Consider the following 18,457-nt stretch of genomic DNA (forward strand, 5'->3'; position numbering starts at 1 on the left):
AATAACTTTTGGTTTTAATTTACGCAGTCAGAAGAACTGCTAGTAAGGGAAGAATGTACTTACTTAATTCATAGTCAAGTGAGTCACAAATAATACGAGATATAGAAATGTTTAACTCGTTATAAAAAAAAAAGATAATTGAAAAATGTAAGTATAAATTGTTTGAGGATTTGAAGTACTTTGAGAAATAATAATTACTAATGAATGCAAATTTTTATTCAAGAACTACCTTTGAAATATCGAGCTAATCAAATTTATTCATATTAGTAAAAAAAACTTGATTGACATGCCATAAATCATTTGATTGGCCTACCTTGGATAACCAATTAGCCGTGAGATCCAAACTTACAAGGTGATGAAGATTTTTGAACAAGCCGCTCTCGATAGCAGTCAATCTATTTTGCCTTAGGTTAAACACTTGAAGTAGAAGCAGATCAGAAAATACGCCTAAAAACAGTTATTAAAGGAGTGGCCATTGTAATGGTTGTTTTAAGATCTAATTAGTTACATGAAACCAGTAATTATCAGTGTTAAGAGACATTTTTAATATTTGTAGCATAATAATTAATTACCTCGTGAACATAGATTAATTAAAATGGCCTTGAATTTTAAATTTTCTAGTAAAAGATTCATTTGGATTAAATTTTTGTTACTTTCTCAATAACTTGACAGATCGCATGACATTGATAGCAGAAAATACACTATTCTGCTTTCAGCGATAGCAACCATGGAGACAGCAGTTCTTCTACCACACTTTTACTTTTAAAATAATAAACTTCCAAAGACAAATGATTTTAAAGACTCATAAAACTTGAAAAACTAAGGGAATGAAAAAAATTGGCGAAAGATCGGGTTATACTTATAAAAAAGAGTTAAAGAAGGAACGAAGAAGATTTGGAATTACTTAGTGCTTGACGATAACAGTTTGTTAGAGAAGAATAATCAGATGATAAGTTATCGGTTTATAAATGAGTCAAAAACCAAATACATAATTGTATCAACATCCGAAACAAGAAGACCGCCTAAGCTGGAAACCAATAGTTATACTTTTGGAGCCGTATAATGTTGCACATACCATGGAACTGAAATAAACAGCGAACTCAAGTTTAGTAATGAGATTACGAAAAGAATAGTGGCTGGTAACAAGGGATATTACGCCTCTTATAAAAAGATGAAGATAAAGTTGTTCAAATCGACTCTTTTTATCAATACCGACCAAAATGAAGCTGTACAAGTCCTTGGTCTGGATAAAATCCAATATAAAGCATTGAGGTCCGCCCTTGGGGCTCTCACCTCGACTCCCATTAACGCCTTGCTGGTGGAGGCTAGAGAATTTCCCCTGAATATAAGGAGAAAAATACTCGCCTCGAGATTTATTACTAATAGATTATGTGTCAACAGTAAACCGGTAATTAGAAAAATCAGTAACTTTGCATGTACGGTGTTTACGCACAAATATTGGCTAAGAAAAAAGGATCCGATCTTGGTGGGAGTATTTACCGAATTATCTGGTCACTCCTTGTCCCTCCAGAGGGGGGAGGTTTTGCCGTTCTATACAGCGGAATTGAAACAATCCCTAGACGTTAACAAGAACATCCACACCAATTTTTATAACTATGATAAGTCTAAACCCAACTCGGTAAATAACGCATACTTTTTGGAAAAGCTTCAGAATAAATTTCCCAGTGCTTATGTACTCTATACGGATGGTTCTAAATCCGCGGACGGTGTGGGTTGCTCCGTATATGATGTGCAGCAGGATGCGAGCTACCAGTACCAGCTTGGCGAATTGGCTTCCATTTTCACTGCAGAACTCGTCGGCATTAACCAAAGCTTACAGATTGCACAGGCAACAAATAATTTAGAATCTGTAGTAATTTTGTCCGTCAGTAAGAGCGCCCTGTTTAAACTAAAGCATCCAGGTCGGGATGCCCCTTCTTTCATTTTAGAAACAGTGAAACTTCTTCACAATTTATCCCTCACCAAGCCTACCCACCTAATATGGATAAAGGCCCACTCAGGGCTCAAAGGCAACGAAGTTGCTGATGCTGGGGCCAAAGAGGCAGTCACATCAACTAGCTGTCCAAAATTAAAAATATTATTACCCAGCGATGTAAAAAATAACTACAAAGTGAAATGTTATTCAACCTGGCAAGGGGAATACAAAATTCAGGTTCAGAAAAAAGGAAAATTTTACGCGGCAATTGAACCATTCATTCCCAAAAAGCCATGGTTCTATGGCTTTGGCGCGGAGAGAAGGTTTTATGGCACAATAACCCGGTTGAGGCTAAACCACAATTACACCCCACATCATCTGGCAAGAATAGGCGTCAACATCAACGGAACTTGTTCCTGCGATTCAGAATCGGATGCTGACGCCAATCATTTAATTCTGGCATGCCCACAATTCTCCAAAAACAGAGAAGAATTATGGAAGGCAATTATAGACTCAAACTGCACCCTCCCACCAAACTTAAATTCCATACTAATGACAAAAGACCCCATAGTATACATGGAACTATTCGAGTGTATTAAATCAAATCAAATATCAATATAACTATTTATCCGATAATACCCTCTGGCTAATTAGCAAGAACTAAAAGCCATTTAAGAAAAAAAAAAAAAAAAAAAAAAAAAAAAAAAAAAAAAAAAAAAAAAAAAAAAAAAAAAAAAAAAAAAAAAGTCCTTGGTCAGAACCATAGTTTCCTACTGTGCAGAGAGGTGGGCTTTCAAAGTAGTTGACTAGCAATTTTTGTGAATATTCGTGAGGAGAGCAATGAGATATATATTCAGACCAGTATGTATGAAGAATTGGACGACCTGGTAGGTCATGAAAATATAAGACGTTTCATTAAATCTAGAAGAACAAACTGACTAGGACATGTACAAAGACTACCAGATGAGAGGATGGTCAGAGAATAACCAGAGAAGTATTCCTTGGATAGAGAAAAAGGGGATGTAAAATGCTAGAGTAAAGACTCAGAAAATGACCTGTTTAAAATTAGAGTGAGCGATTGGAGACGAAAAGCTCAAGACAGATCTTGAAGAGGAATTGTCAGGGAGGCCAAAGTGCAACTTTGTCTGTACAACCAGTTAAGAAGAAATTATCTGAGAAATAATAATTCTTACTTTTGGGTCTCTGCCTTATTAAATCATCTTGGCGTTTACCGATAAGTTGTTAATTATAACCACTGTGTAGGTGGACGTTAAGTTTGTTTAAAATAATAATAAAATTATACATATTTATATTTTAATATTTCATTTGTGTATACTAGATTAAGTACTTATAAATAACTCCATGTACAATTAGCTTACAGACATGAGGAAGGGCACACTATGTTCTACATTCGGAATGGTTTCTACCATTACCAAATAGTTCTAAGTGATATATCGGCATCTCTTAGATTTAGTTTTAGCTATCATTGCTATTTCTTACTGGGCCAACACTGACATAATGGGGATTAGTAATTACGACCTTGAGGAAGTAGAGAGTTAGTCCTCATTCTGTTTCTTCTCTGACGACATCAGACTTCTGGTCTGAGAAGGGTCTAAACTGTTGGGTTGGCGGAAAATGAGCTTTAATGGATGGAATTTAACAAGATGGACTCTCCGAAACGATTTCTACTACTTTTTTGATGACATAAAGTCAACAAAACAACATTTATGATTAGACAACTAAAATGTTAAAGGCTTTATTAAACACATATTTAAAGATGAAATTTGAACACTGGTCTTACCAGATTCTAAAATCTCAAGTTGGTTCCGTTGTAATTTCAAGATTTTCAGTTGGAACAATCCTTTGAAAGTCTCATTTTTTAATTTTAAAATTTCATTTGACGAAAGATCAATTTCTTCTAAATTTATTAAATCCTTAAAAAATGATGACGGTATAAATTTAATTTTATTATAACTCAAATTTAGAGCAACTAATTTTGTACATATTGTGAGCAGATCTTCTGGAAGTCCTTCGATCATGTTGTGCGAAATATCTCTAAAAACAATAACAATAAGTTTACTTTAATTGTTTAATCACAAAGTTCTAAAAAATTCTTATCATATCTAAAATAAAAATGTTTCAATAAATGTGCACCTTTCTTCTGTGTAGAAATTTTCATATAACCTGCAATCTACCAGCCGTATTCTCTTATTTTGAGCAATGAAAGTACATGCTGTCTTTAATTACAACAAAAGGAAAAGAAAGAATAGTTAAACAAGGAAGCTATTATTCTGTCCTTGAATGGGCCAAAAAACAAATCAAAGGGAGCTACCTGAGCTCACAGATCCAACATTTCTTCTAGATGGTGCACATTGCAATTTGTTAAATAAAATATATAATTAACAAAAAAGTAAAATAAATACAAAAGAATTATGTTACTTTTAACAGGTTGTTCTGATTAATATTAGAAGAGAAATCTTTCCATTTTTGGATTTTGTGTTTTAATTTTCTAAGATCAACGTTTCTATCATAGATTCCCATACGTATGGTAAACCCCTTAGTATCTAAGTTTAAGTATCTTTTTTAAAGATATCAAAGAAAAATGTCATCGTTTAATATTGTTCAACAAAAATTATTTTTATAATTTTTTCCAAAATGTTACTTACATATTTTTCATAGAGAAAAGCTGGATCTTCTTTTCCCAGCAGAATAAAATCTCAAGAAGAATTTGATTAATAGCCAATTGGATGAGAAATAGATGGAATAATATAGCATTCTTACGAGCATTATGTATGTATAATTTGTAAATTTAACGCTAAATAACTTTTTATTATATACTCACAAAGTTTCCAAAAAGTATGTAGATGATAAAAGTTTCTTATGCAGACATTCAATTTTGTTTTTGTTAAGTTTTCTGTAAAAAATAAAATAAAAAATGTTATTTCTTAATATCACTTTTACTTTTCAGTTGCGAAGTATTTAGTTACAGCTCAATAAATATTGGAAATGCAGAAGTGACGTTCTAGTATGCGTTGAGAATGACGTTGACGGTGAGTATAAGTTGTGTAAATAAGAGTTAGGGATAGGGACAGATAGAGTGGATAGTCTACTTCATGAGCACTAAGTATTTTGGCCAACAATGTGATCAATGTGGGCAATGTTGGGTTCGTGGTATCTTGGCAAATGTACAAACATATTCCATTTTTAGAAGCGTTTATTGAACAGAAACAGAAATTAGATTAGTTATATGAGATACAGGTAATAAATAAAAGTTATAAAATGTGCATCAGTGCAGATTGAAAAATTTCCTAAGTTGTCGAAAAAAAAGGACAGAATATTTAATATGATCAGACTGGAATGTCAACTAAAGAACGCATTCAGAAACAAAAACATCATGCCAGATTTCATTTCTAATGAATGTTGGGCAACAATGTTTTGTACTCCATCTACTAAGTTTTTGAGTGAAATTATGTTTTCTGTTTTCTTGTGCGGTCTACTGCAGAAAAAGGTAAACTACATAACCAGTAATAGCACATAAATAGCACATAAAATTGAGTTAAATATAAGGCATAAAACATTAGGGAACTGAAATAATAAAATTCCAAATGACTAGTGGATAGTTATATGCACATATTTAGTGTGGTACAGAACTCTCCTGACTAGAACATACACTGATGTTTAAATAATCTGTATTGTGGAGTTAAATGGTGCATAGAAAACCTAACCTACTTTTATACGCGCATGTTAATATTATTATTATTTATTTTTTATTTTTTGGTGGGGGCACTCCGAGCCGTTTAAGCCATTCGGCTCCTCTCAGGCCATGAAGTTATACCACAGTGTCATTATTAATGTTATTAGCCCACCAATTCAAATAAAAAAAGAATCTGCATTTGTGTAGGCAACCATTAAAGCTGGATACACTGTATGATGCTGTCCATCCATATCATCTTTCCTATGGGTAACTGTATTTTCTACCCGTACACTGTAAGAAGCCGCTGGAGGTCGTCATGTACTGAGATGAAGCGGACAAATTGACCAATTATCCTTCTATTAAACGGGTATAAAACAGGATTTCCCACAAGCGCACACCAAAGCTTTTCCTCTGGGTGATTCTGCTGGGATCTCTCTAATTCTTCATTGCAAGAAGGTTTGATGATACTTTTAGCACGGTTGTATGTCAGCGTTGTTTTGGGTTGCTTTATTGACGGCTAGCTTATTCGCTTTTTGATCACCTACTTAGCTCCATTAACTTGAAATCTTTAAAACAGTTAATCTTTTTAGTTACATCTCTAACGTTTTAATTTTTTGTTCAGGGCATGCTTTGCTAAACCGAAATTATGGCAGAGTTTGAGTCGACGAAAGAGACTATGAAGACCGATACTTTCCTTCACCTAGTTTGGCCCAATTTCTTTGATTGGTTCTAACTCTAAAGGGGAGCAACAGAGAGAATTTGAGGTAAGTGAGTGGAACTCTGAAGTCTGACATCCACCTCTTGTGTACTAAATTACAGTTACTTCGCAGTTAGCTTCTCTTCACTTCGACTAATTCCAATGCTAATTGTTGGTGGCCTTGTAGCATGTCTGGTCCTATTCATGGTCCTCAGTCTTCATTACTTTCACCATATTTGCAAATATCTCAAATAATTTTCTTAATAATTTCTTATCTTGTTAAAGAACGTTAAAGGTCTCAGAAAAAATGGCCTGAGCATGCTATCCAACTTCAAGCCAGAAGAGATCCGGCAAAAGGTAAGAGGTTTAAGCATTCTGCAGAAACGCCAGTGAAGCTTGCTATTCCAAACTTTCAGCACTACCGCTTTCAGTTCATTTCTTTTGTAACCTTCGTTTTACTATAAATGAAATATACGACGTAAAAATGAATTCGATGCTGCCTAACTTCCTCTTATGAAAAAAACTGTACGTCTGGGATCGCTAAACCTGATATTAGTAAGTGGCTAGCCGGCTTTAACTATTCCATTAATGTCCGCGGTCTCCTCTACAAGAATAAACTTCCATTTAGTGAATGTCCGTGGTTAAGCCATCTGCCATCCAAGAAGACAGTTTTAAGCATGGTATGGTAGAAAAGCCGATCGTTGATTTCAACTGGAGGTGATAAATGCGACTTTAACTACTTCATTCCTTGTCTTATTATTGTCTGATTATTGGTTTATAAGTACCGAACAATATTGTAAATCGAATAAGAAAAATTATTTTTTATTAAAAGGAACGAGAAAATTGATTATTCAGTTATTGTTAACACTGCATTGCCAATGCTCGAACTTAGTTATTGCCAATGTGAAGTCATCTTGACTCCATAATTTATTTTTATATATTTTTTACATTGATTTCAATTTTAATAATAAAATTTGCATTAAATTATGAGAAAGAATAGGAATTAAGAACGTAAAAACAAATTTTGGCGCTGTGCACTAATCGGCTTTAATACTTCGCGCAGAAGGAATTAACTTCAACTTAGGATCGCTGTATGCGCAGACCAAATTGGTAATCTGGAGTCAAGTTAATAAAAGAAAATCTACTTATATTACCAATCAGAAGTCGAAATGACTCCGATATATTTACGTTTAATGCCAATCTGGAGTCAAAATGACTCTTATGGTTCAAGTAAACTAATCTGCAAAAAGAAACTAAGAATTCCATGTTCTTCAGCTCGTGACTATCAAATGGTGAGAGTAGGGATAGCATATATAAGAGCATTTCGGGATAGCTATGAGATATGGGGAAACAGAGTGATTCCTTTTTTTCTTTGGAGTCAAATTGTCTCCTGATTGGCAAAGCAGTGTTAAGTAAGTTAATTCTTAAAATATCTATACATATTTATGAACATAAATACTAACAGATGTTGCAAACTGTGGCTATTCTCGAAGATTACTTCAGGTAGATAGTCTATTTTGTTGTCAGAAAGTTCCCTGCGAAAAAAAAAAAGTTTACGGTTTATTGTAAACTAAAAACTTACGTATTTCCAAAAGAGATTTGCGGTAAGTAATGCAGAATTCGAGCTTCTGAAAATTCTTGATAAAGAAAAAAAAAATGAAACGAGTATTAACACGTGGAAGATCTTGCCCTCACAACTTGTAACTTGTAATTTAAATAAATTCCACGGAAACGAAAGTCACCCTGAAGTTTTTACGCGTAACAAGTGCTTAATGAAAAACTAGATCTATTATGCCAAATTTCAGACATTTAAGAGTTTCATTTAATGATGAACTGGATATACCTTATACTAAAAGCGTCTGTAAGTTTACTTCTTCTGAATTTGTCGTTGCAAACTGCACATCTACAGTTTCTAGTTCTAGCATCTACAGTAAAGAAAAAGCTGGATACATGGAACATCCTAAAACAAGTGGCTAGTCTAGAGAGACCACTGGCTAAAAGAAATGAAATTAAGTAACTTGAAGGTGTTGGAATACAAATGGACCCCAACAGAATCATATTGAATTTTTCAAATAAGTAATTGTATTTTTATATAAACATACCATGGTCTCTGACGTTTTATATATGTATATACATATAATTTTTTAAAGATGTTTTAGTAAACTTAGAGATCCTGGTTGATATCCTGATTCAGAAAGTAATTATCGATCTTAGTGACAAAACTTGAATGCCAAAATCTAATTTAGATGTAAAAATTCATTACAACGCTGGGGAAAAAGTAGCAATTAATTTCTACCGTTATTAATCTACTACTATATTGCAAGAAAGAACACAAGACCTCTTTAGTGCAAGTCCAATACTTTCAAAAAACAACAAAAAAAGGGTTTAGGTTTTGAGTTAATGAGATTTTGGCGTTCAAAATGGTTTAATTGAATTCAAGAAATTAATAAGCAAATTCATTCCTTACAATTCCTTCATCAGAGTTAATCCGAGAAATGTATCTTTGTGTAGAGATTGGATTGCATTTTGTCCCATATATCTGGAAATATATTTTATTAATCTTTAAATATATATATACACTAGATATTTTTTATTGAAAATACATGTACTAAATTTATGTGGTAATAAATGCCCTTACCTCATCATTTACTTTCACTCACACGTATTCCTTCATCAAGAAGACTACATCATCAAGGTTCTAACTCATTAATAATCTTTAAACTCTGCACATTTGACCAACTTAATACTAAACTAAAATGTAACCTTGCGGAGAAACCTAGCTTAAACAATACGAAGATCGACAAAATAGGCATCAATCATTAGTTATTTATAACCAATAGGCATCAATGAGTCGGAACAGTGCTTTTCAGAAGGTTTAAACAATCAGATGATGTGGAAACATGCTCTAGTACTTCGTTGATAGGTAGCCCACTTCGATGTTAGTGTCTATGGTCACAAATAAAAACACGGTTATATAGTCGATCAAAGTCAAGAGGTTAAGGTACCGTCAAGATTTTTTATGATAATACAGCATGTTTATCCATACTGTATAGAATTCAATGAAGATTGGTCCTTTGGCTAGATAATAGAACAGAGTTACAAAATTCAGAGATGTTATGAAGTTCGTTTCCTTATATTTCATCAGTAATCCTTTGTGCTGTCCTTGATCTTATTGAGGTAGGATATATTTGAATTAGAGCCCTAAAGATACGTTAAGGGTCTATCTGTGCTTGAAGCTGTTCATTACTACTCATTATAATTCACCATTCGAAATTATTTAAATTACAATTACTTACATTTTTCGCACATCAAAAGGTACCGTTTGCAGTCTTGGCACCTCAACAAGATTTAATTTCCAGCAAGAAACTGTTTGAGTTTGTTGGCTACATCTGCATTTACCTGAATAACATTTTGACCACCTGTCTTCTTTGGTTGATATTTTCCAAGCTGAAAATATATAAATAATCGATTCATATTTAATATTCAAATATTAAAAATGCGTTTAGATTATCTTAGGGGATTTTGAGGTGCAGTTAATAAAAATTTACAGACAAATTTCTTTTTTCCCACCGACGTTTCGGTAAATTTATTACCTTCTTCAGAGTCTGTACAAAGGAATAATACATAATGTAAATACAAACTGAGTAAATAAAAAGTAAAACAAATAAAATAATAGTAAAAATAATAAACTAAAATTAAAATAAAGGTTGAAAATTTAACATCTCTAGAAATGATGGTTTTGGTTTTATCGACCGTTGTTGATAGATGATTTTGTGGGGAATATCGAGATGCGGTCATCAATAAAAACAACTTTTTTGCTTTATACCAACGTTTCGGTAATTTTTACTACCTTCTTCAGGGACTGTACAAAATTTATGCATTGTTCTAGTTAACTAGGGACTCAAGTGCTTTTACAAGGAAGAAAAGAGCTTTGAATTCCGTGCAAAATGAAACCATGCTCGTACTGAGGTCTGACCCTCTAACTAAGGTAAAGACTGCATTGCACAAGGGTTGAGAGCTTCTATTTGTGTGCGTAATTCCCAATCTCTAATGCGGAGACTAAACATGTACCAACCACTTATCATTTGGCTGACTCCCTCCACTACCCTCCGTATAAAATACTTGGCAATTCTATTGGAAAGATAAAGGAAACAACCCACTTAATAATATCCTTATTGTATTTTATTAGAATTTCGAGTTTTTATAGTTAATGGCAATTTTATATTTTTCACAACGAGTTTACACGTCAAACACACTTAACAGGTTAGTGGTGGTCGTTATACATCTATCAGTTATGGTCATGTGATCGCTCCTTCAGGGAAATATAACATTGTTCGAAGAATGTATTTACCGGACGACCTCAGTTATTGGCTGTAATTCTAAGGCAGCAAGCAACCTTTATCTTAATTATTGGCTGAAGGCACAATTTACTGCTGAATTACGTCAGGCACTTACCTGTTTGTTCTAGTGAGTTAATCCTCTTGCCGAGCTCAGAAAGATGATGGACTACAGAGTCCAATAGTTCAGTATTATTACTTTTTATTGGAATATTTATATTTTTATGGCAAGCAAATACACAGCAATGGTTTAGTTTTATTGTAATAAATATAAGTAGCCAGCTAATGGTTATACACTTGGCCATTTTCAAAGTGTTCAGATCATTGTCAACAATAGTTGCTGAAACAAATTGTAGCTAGCTGAAAACAACATTTACGCAGGTTAAAAATTTTGAATGAACATATTCTTAGCCGAAATAGTAACACTAATAACAATCGCGTCTTATCTGCTGGAGATAAATTCCTACCGACTTTTAAATAATCAGTTTCCTTTAAATACAGATTGTTTAATTATTTTGTAGTTGCTTTTTTGTACGACCACATGTCTAATATTACAAAAAATCTTCTTCTTTTTTATGACTGGCGACATCCCAGCTCTACCTGGCTTCCAAAAAAGATGTAAAAGAAAGTTTAAAAAAATTAATGGTAGTAGCGGCCCCCAAAATTGGGATAATTAAATAATTTTTACAAATAAAAATTACATCATTTATGTATAAAAGTATATATGGTATGGCAGAATAAAATGGAAGCGTGTTTTTACGGTAGACACAGGTCATGTCCACAGGATGTCCACTCAGGGATGTATTGTCCCCTGCTCATATAATTTAGAAGCGGATATGAAATATAGGTGAGGAAGATATTTGATAAATAAGATATCTTGCAGAGTACAATCTACTCGAATATAATGGCTACACTTCACATAATCATTCAGTTTGAGAACTGCTGTCTTGTAAAGTTTTGAGATAAATTACGTCAATAAATTTATCCTAGTTGCGTAGACCTTCAGAAAAATTAGAAAAATAGTTGAGGCGAAAAAAAAGGAGGTCTGTAGTTGTAGGTCAGTTTACAAGAAGAAGAAGAATCTTGGAGTGTTACATTGTTAGCCGTAATCAGCTGTCGTCGCCGGCTGCTAAGGGCCAATCATATATTTCTCTTGGTAATTGAATGAACCAGTTTCAGTAGAAATATTCTTGCCGAAAATTTAATAAATTAATTCATTTATTCGATTTTTAGGCATTTTTTCATTTCTCTTTTAAGAGTTAATTTCTAGTGCATTCAAGATTCTTTTTGTGAGTTTTTTTTAACCCCGCCATTTTGTTCATAATTTTGCATGAAAACTTGTTAATGAAGTGTTTATAAAAGCTATTCTAACTGTAGACAGCTTTTTTTTTTTTTTTTTAAAAAAAAATGAACTTGACCCCACAATAGCCGAACGATTATAGGCGCAAAGCTGAAATGCATTGTGGTATTGGGTTCGGTTCCCGGTTTGGGACTTTGACTTTATTTAATGATTCATTTGGCGACTAGGAAACGTGATTTACTGGTTTCATATGAACCATTAATCGAACCCAATACTGAAATTTTCAAATTAAAAAAACAAACAAAAAATCCAAACCCTTGTTTTCTTTACATAAATTGCGGTAAAAAAGTCATATGAGTGTGCTCACCAAATTTTCGGGTTTAATCTTTAATTTTATAGGTCCCTGAAAATAAAATTAAAAAATACGTATTTTAATTACGTCTTTATGAATACGTTTGCTAAATAATAGGATCGCACAATTGGAAACAATGCAGCAAAATCTATTTCGCACAATCTTTCATCTTCATAGGAAACTAATCAGTCAACAATGGAGAGTTGAACTTGTGTTTTGTTCCATTGTTGAAGGAGGGAAGCTGGAAGTGATTTATCAAGTAATGGTCTGTAAGTTATATAATTATGTACAGTTTTTGATTGATGGCCAACCTGCTAAAGAGAAAACTTCTTGGAGATGAATTACGAACACACTGTGTTCAGTTTTAAAAGTTTTTGTTTGCACTCTATTAAGAAGGTTATATGCAAAATAACATATTTTACTATTATAGAAAATCCTCTAATTACTGAGGTGGCTGTTACTTTCTATGTCGCCACAAAAGGAAATCGCCAAGAATACACATCTCTTTGGACGTGCCAAGTACAAATTACTCGTAGTCTGTCATTGGTAAGTGTGGTAAGTACAAGAAAAAGGTGAAAAATCAAGGGAAGTTTTAGAAACCCACCAGAGTATCCGACATCGAACTCTAAGCAAAATAGGCTAACTTAGAAATGCTACTTTGTCGAACGATTCAGATTTTGGTTTTTGAGATTTGGTCTATAAAGATCCTAACAATTAGAACTTCTAAAACGGCGCCAATTTTTATTTTTATTTTAACAACAAATTTTAGAATAATACATTTAACCTTCCATCGGGCGCATTTAATCTGTGAGATGAAGAGGAGATTTTCTTATTGATAGCAACTCAGATATTTCTTTGAATGAGCCAAGGCCCTCAGTAGCTTCCTCTTTTACCTTCTTCCAACCAAACAGCCTGTCGGTTTTTTACTCTGAGTTATGTGGTGTTACTTAGCGTCCACGTAATCTGTCAGATAAGTTGCTCCCGATGGTCTTATTCTTTGGGTATTGAAATTTTTCAAGTTTTCTTATCAAAAACGTTACAAAATACATATCATCATTTATAAGACAGTTTTCTACTTATTGACTATTTTTGCAACGAGTGTCTTTTGTTGAATAATATTGAATAGAAGAAAGAGAAGGGGATTCGGACACTAAACAAGCTTTTTTTAATTTTTAGAAGTTCAAGATGCAGATGATTTTGAGTGCGTATGTACAGATAAAGTAATCAAATTATCGGATAAAAAACCTACTTCTAGTGTAAGACGAGGGAGCCATAATATTTTATGGCGTTTGCCTGGTATAGTTGGTGACAACGTCGACAGAAACTTTCGAAGATGTTCATGGTCATTCTTTCGCTCTTCTGAACATAGGCGGTTATCAATGCGTAAAACATTTCTTGGATAATGCATTCATAAATGTGCACCTCAAAATTAGGGATGACTGATTTTTCTATTCACATTAATAAGAAAAACAAACTGAATTTTTTTTCATACGTTTCCAAAACATTTTTGATGAAATTAACAGCTATTTGGCCATTAATCTCAAAGATTAGTTGCGCCCTATGGTGTTACAAACCTATTGCGCCCGTTGGAGGGTTAAAGGGTTCCAAGGTATTTGTAGCATGCCCCTCTAAAAAATGCTATTTCAGGATACATCAGTCCTCCTCATTCGGTAATAGTATTAATCAACATTGCGAATTCAAATACCGAATTTGAATAAATCGTTTGGCAGGCAATGTCACCTTTTTAACTTGGTTATTACCGAATTTTTAATCAGGGAGCTGTGTCCTCATGAGCATAAAATTGGAAAACCGGAAATATTGGAGGGTGCCTTACTTTTTAGATATACCCGGAAGAATTTTGGTTTTATTTTAATTTTATCATTATTATTTTTGTTTTGTGTACATAATATTTAGTGACCTTTTAAAATGTGAAAAATTGCATTTGAATTCAAATTACCAAACGCTCCAATCTCCAAAGGATTTAATCGCTACAATCTAAAATATTTCGAACTATCGTAAACGCTTCATTTTATGTCTCCAACCTGACTATACACACTGACCTTAACATTCCTTTTGTCACACAAGTTGCTAAAATACAATACAGAAAACTCCACTTTAGCCTGCAATCTCATATAAATCCTCTTGCTCTAAATCTTTCTTTTAGAACTCTTCCTGACAACCCGACAAGACGTCTTAAAAGACAGTGGCCGCGTCATCTCCTCTCCAGTGAAGAGAGTGGACTAACCATCTAATATTTGGGAGTGTTACCACTGGGTAACTTCTCAACTCGTTACTTATCATTGTTACTCGGTTATCACGTTACTTATAGCGCTAACGCGCTGATAGTAGCATAAATAAACGCAAAAAAAAAATCAAATCAGTTGTTGCAGTTGTAAATTTCAATAAAAGATTAAGAAAAAATTAGAATTCTAATAAATTGTATCAATATGTTTTTATAAAAATAGAACACTGCCTTAACTATGAAACCTGTAACGTTGGGACTTAAAAGTAAACAGAAAGAACTTAAAATTGAAAGGAAATCAACGTGAAGGAAAAGTTCGCAGGAAACCGGATGAAGAACACTCCTTCCAGATTAAAAGAACACTTAAATACATATTTATTTAAGGAATTAAAGGTCTGTTGGCCGCCACTCGGCTGTCATGAGTATAGTTTTGGGTTAGTTGGCATGTCACGCAGCTATCATCACAAGTATCGTATTGCGATTTGGATAAATGTTTACTTGAAGCTTCTCAAAATGTGATAGCCGCGTGAAATGGTGATTTACCCAACCGGTTTTTTTGTGATACTATGGGGGGTTTAGTTGCCTTTAAACTTAATTAAACGATACTACTGAAGTAACAGAGTGCCCCAGCACAAGATGGCTGTTATCGGAGCCCTTGGTAGCAGCAAAGCGAAAATTTAAAATTGGACACTACAATTATTGAAACTTGCTCTGACCCTCCGACGGCTCCTACTCATCTACTCACCTAATGGAGCCTTGGGCGAATAAAATTTAATCCACGCAATTGACAACAAAACGCCTTTACTACGCGTGAATTCCTTTCTCCCGTCAGCTTAAACTGACTAACAACCCCCTTTGCGAACTTTGTACTAAGTACTTACGTTGTCAAGTGACTAACTTGGAACCCACATACGCGACTGAAACTTCAGGAACTAAACAAACGGAACAATATGCTGCGGCAATTAATACTATAGTCTGACGATTAAAATTAGCACTGAAACACAAACGACTGACTTACAACTAGATTCTCAAACAGTCAGGGATTGTGGGTGTTGAAATGCTCGGAATATTCAAGCTAGATAGTAGATGCTCCCAACTACGACCCCAAGTCTAGTTTTGCCAAAGATTTCAATATTCACCTACATCACTATTACAACATAACTGTCCAATTAACTGAATAACTTCGTAAAATAAATCATACCTGAGGACATAAATAAAAAAAATCAAAACCTCGGAGCATAATATATTTATACATAAACTATTATAATGGTAAACATTGGTTTATTTCTAATTTTAAAAATTCTAAAAATAACTTGGTACTTATACAATGTATTCGACAATTTGAATCTATTTTTATGAAGATATGATATCAATTTGGTGATCTGTTGCTCATTAATGGCGTAGCATAACATTATAGACATTTTCATGGTAATGGATGGTGCGTATATTACTGTTATTTTCATACGTATGAAATGTAAATTTGTTATAAGCAAAATAAGTGAAGCCACATTGTTAACACTTTTATACTATTCAAATGAATTAGAATCAGAGCTAAGATAAAATATCGTAACAATGCATAAATGGTTGGAAGTTGCCGACACCCAGATTATTGATGTACAACACTTACAGGCGGGCTACAAGCAGCAAATGTACTCTATGATGATTTATGCATGCCACGATCCATTATTTATTCACAAATATTATTACTTACTCATTCTGTATCTTTCACTCAACTGTAAAAATCCTTGAACATAACAATTCGCGCAGAATGTAATTTCAATAAGATTGTAATAATATTATTAGTAGAGTTTATATTCACGAGAGAATATTGTAATGTACTGCAACACTGTGATCTTTAGCCATCACTAACAACAAGGCCTTTGTTCAAAATTTATTCATTCAAACCAATTACAAAACACTTCCTCATTTTTGTTAAATAATTTTGAACAATAAACGTTAGAGACTAGTTAGGATAATGGAAAAAGATTGCTCTACTTTAATGCAGAAGTCAATCCCGGTCATTCAATCACGTGCTAAATCAAATAATTTTCCTTAACAAATCAATTTAGTTTACCCAACTAATTACTATCGTTAAAGTAGTTTCTTGGTCCTAAGACATTTGAAAACTAATGGTTATTTCCTGGACAGTTATTTGGCTAGCGTGAAACACAAATTATATTTTTGTAATTATCCGACCCTGAAATGATTATTAGAGAAAAACCCTTGAAGTTGTGATGCATGACAACAGTTTAAAACGTCCTAATTGCAGTAATTTGAAGTAAAATGTTACTTTTCCTTTAGTTTAGCGAGTGACGCAAGCAGTGGAAGTCAAATTCTCTGTACCAAACTAATGAATACCTGATGAGGGGAAAAAATCCGAAACTGGTCAACAACAGTCAAATAAGAAAGCTGCAGGCTGTGACTGATAAAATCAGCGTATTATCGAACTGTGCGGACCCAACCACATGCATATACAGGGTGAACCAGTAAGTATTGTCCATAGGCCTACTGTGTGTAGTACATCTAAAGTGGAGTTCAATGACGTAAGTAAATTAAAGTAAAGTAATCGCCTATTTTTTTCAGGCGGGGCTTAACGTCCAACTACCATTTACTAGGTGTCGTGGAGTTCAATGACGTATTGGCCAACTTCATATTTTCCACTGTTCTTGAGTGACGTCACTTTAAAGTTTTTTTTCCAAAACCATTACTTTTTTCCAATAAAAATGTTATTACTCAGAAAGTTTTAGTTCGAATTCAATTCTGATGACACGGTTAGAAAGACAGATAAATTTTCTAAAAATTGACACCATTTCGTAGCATAAGTTATTCTCCAAACAGCCTCAATCTTCCTCCGAATGCTGGAAAAATAAAAGTAATCGAAATTTTTAAGAAAACTCATTAGGCCCTTACGTGATCATTGTTAGACCTAGGTGCTGGCACTTTTTATTAAAGTTTCCTTGTTTAATGGGCATTCAAACAGTGTATCATTTTCCAGGATTACTTTTATCTTCGTACGAGAAATTACGTTTGTTTTGCTAGAAAACGTGTTCACGAGCACTCAACAGTGTTAGTTTATCAAGTTGTTTAATTCATTGAAAACTCTTTTAGATGGACCAGTAGTCAATTTTAAAGTAGGCTGTCTTAAAATAAGGAAAAGGTTACAAATTGCACTTTGAAAAAAAAAAAAAAACTGTGACTGTGTCATGTACACGGCCGTGTGTTGTACGTGAATACGTTTACATAACGTGTTATATTTTTTATATAAAATATTTTTATTTATGTATTTAGGATGAAACAATGTGTCTTCATAATCGATGATCGAACACAATCTATGCCTACACAGTCCGTTGTCGATGTAGAAGCGATTTCATCATCCACTTGCATAATTTCAACCGCCCCAGCTGCAGATGTACTGACACCGTCGTCGTTGATCCGCTCGACCGCATTCATTCTTTTACGTTCCCGGCACAGCTTGACTCGGTCATATGGTGTTTTATTATTACCATTCGATTGTTCTTGAGAAGCCCTTTCCAACCATAACTATACAATCTCTGTATTTGGTTTTGGCTTTTCGACGAGTATAGGCCGACATTAAATATTTTTGATATTTTTTTATTCTAACACCTTATTATATTCACTGTCACTATTTTACACTAATGTTTTATATACAATTGATAGATTTTGACGACATCTGACGATTAAAACTTAAACGAACATCATAGCTTCTCCGAGTCAAAAGTTATACTAATTGCAAATCTCGATACGCAGCAAAATGATCTCAAAATGGCGGCGCTTCCCCCTCCACCGCACGCGATGCATCACAGTCCTCGCTTATCGTAATGAATTCTTTGATCCTTTGGCTATCCAATGGTCTAATTTAATTTTGGATGTAGACGATA

General features: G+C 33.7%; 1 protein-coding gene across 5 annotated transcripts in view; it reads right to left on the bottom strand.

The window, feature by feature from the left end:
• LOC141458452 (uncharacterized) overlaps window positions 1-18,457 on the bottom strand; it is a 42,893-nt gene that overhangs the window by 5,406 nt on the left and 19,030 nt on the right. For 2 of the 5 annotated variants that reach the window (XM_074136445.1, XM_074136436.1), the window contains 8 exons: window positions 10,783-11,004; window positions 9,624-9,774; window positions 8,795-8,866; window positions 8,171-8,287; window positions 7,791-7,862; window positions 4,779-4,850; window positions 3,738-3,991; window positions 314-447 (listed from right to left, as the gene is read on the bottom strand). In XM_074136445.1, coding sequence (XP_073992546.1) covers window positions 314-447; window positions 3,738-3,991; window positions 4,779-4,850; window positions 7,791-7,862; window positions 8,171-8,287; window positions 8,795-8,866; window positions 9,624-9,774; window positions 10,783-11,004 — 1,094 coding nt within the window. Of the gene's footprint in view, window positions 1-313; window positions 448-3,737; window positions 3,992-4,778; window positions 4,851-7,790; window positions 7,863-8,170; window positions 8,288-8,794; window positions 8,867-9,623; window positions 9,775-10,782; window positions 11,025-16,269; window positions 16,608-18,457 lie in introns of those variants that run through there. The other 3 variants (XM_074136463.1, XM_074136456.1, XM_074136452.1) reach the window with 3 other exon arrangements.

The sequence above is a fragment of the Rhodnius prolixus genome, unplaced genomic scaffold (genome assembly GCF_049639745.1).
Source record: "Rhodnius prolixus isolate KJV_2025 unplaced genomic scaffold, Rpr scaffold_1, whole genome shotgun sequence".
Lineage (NCBI taxonomy): Eukaryota > Metazoa > Arthropoda > Insecta > Hemiptera > Reduviidae > Rhodnius > Rhodnius prolixus.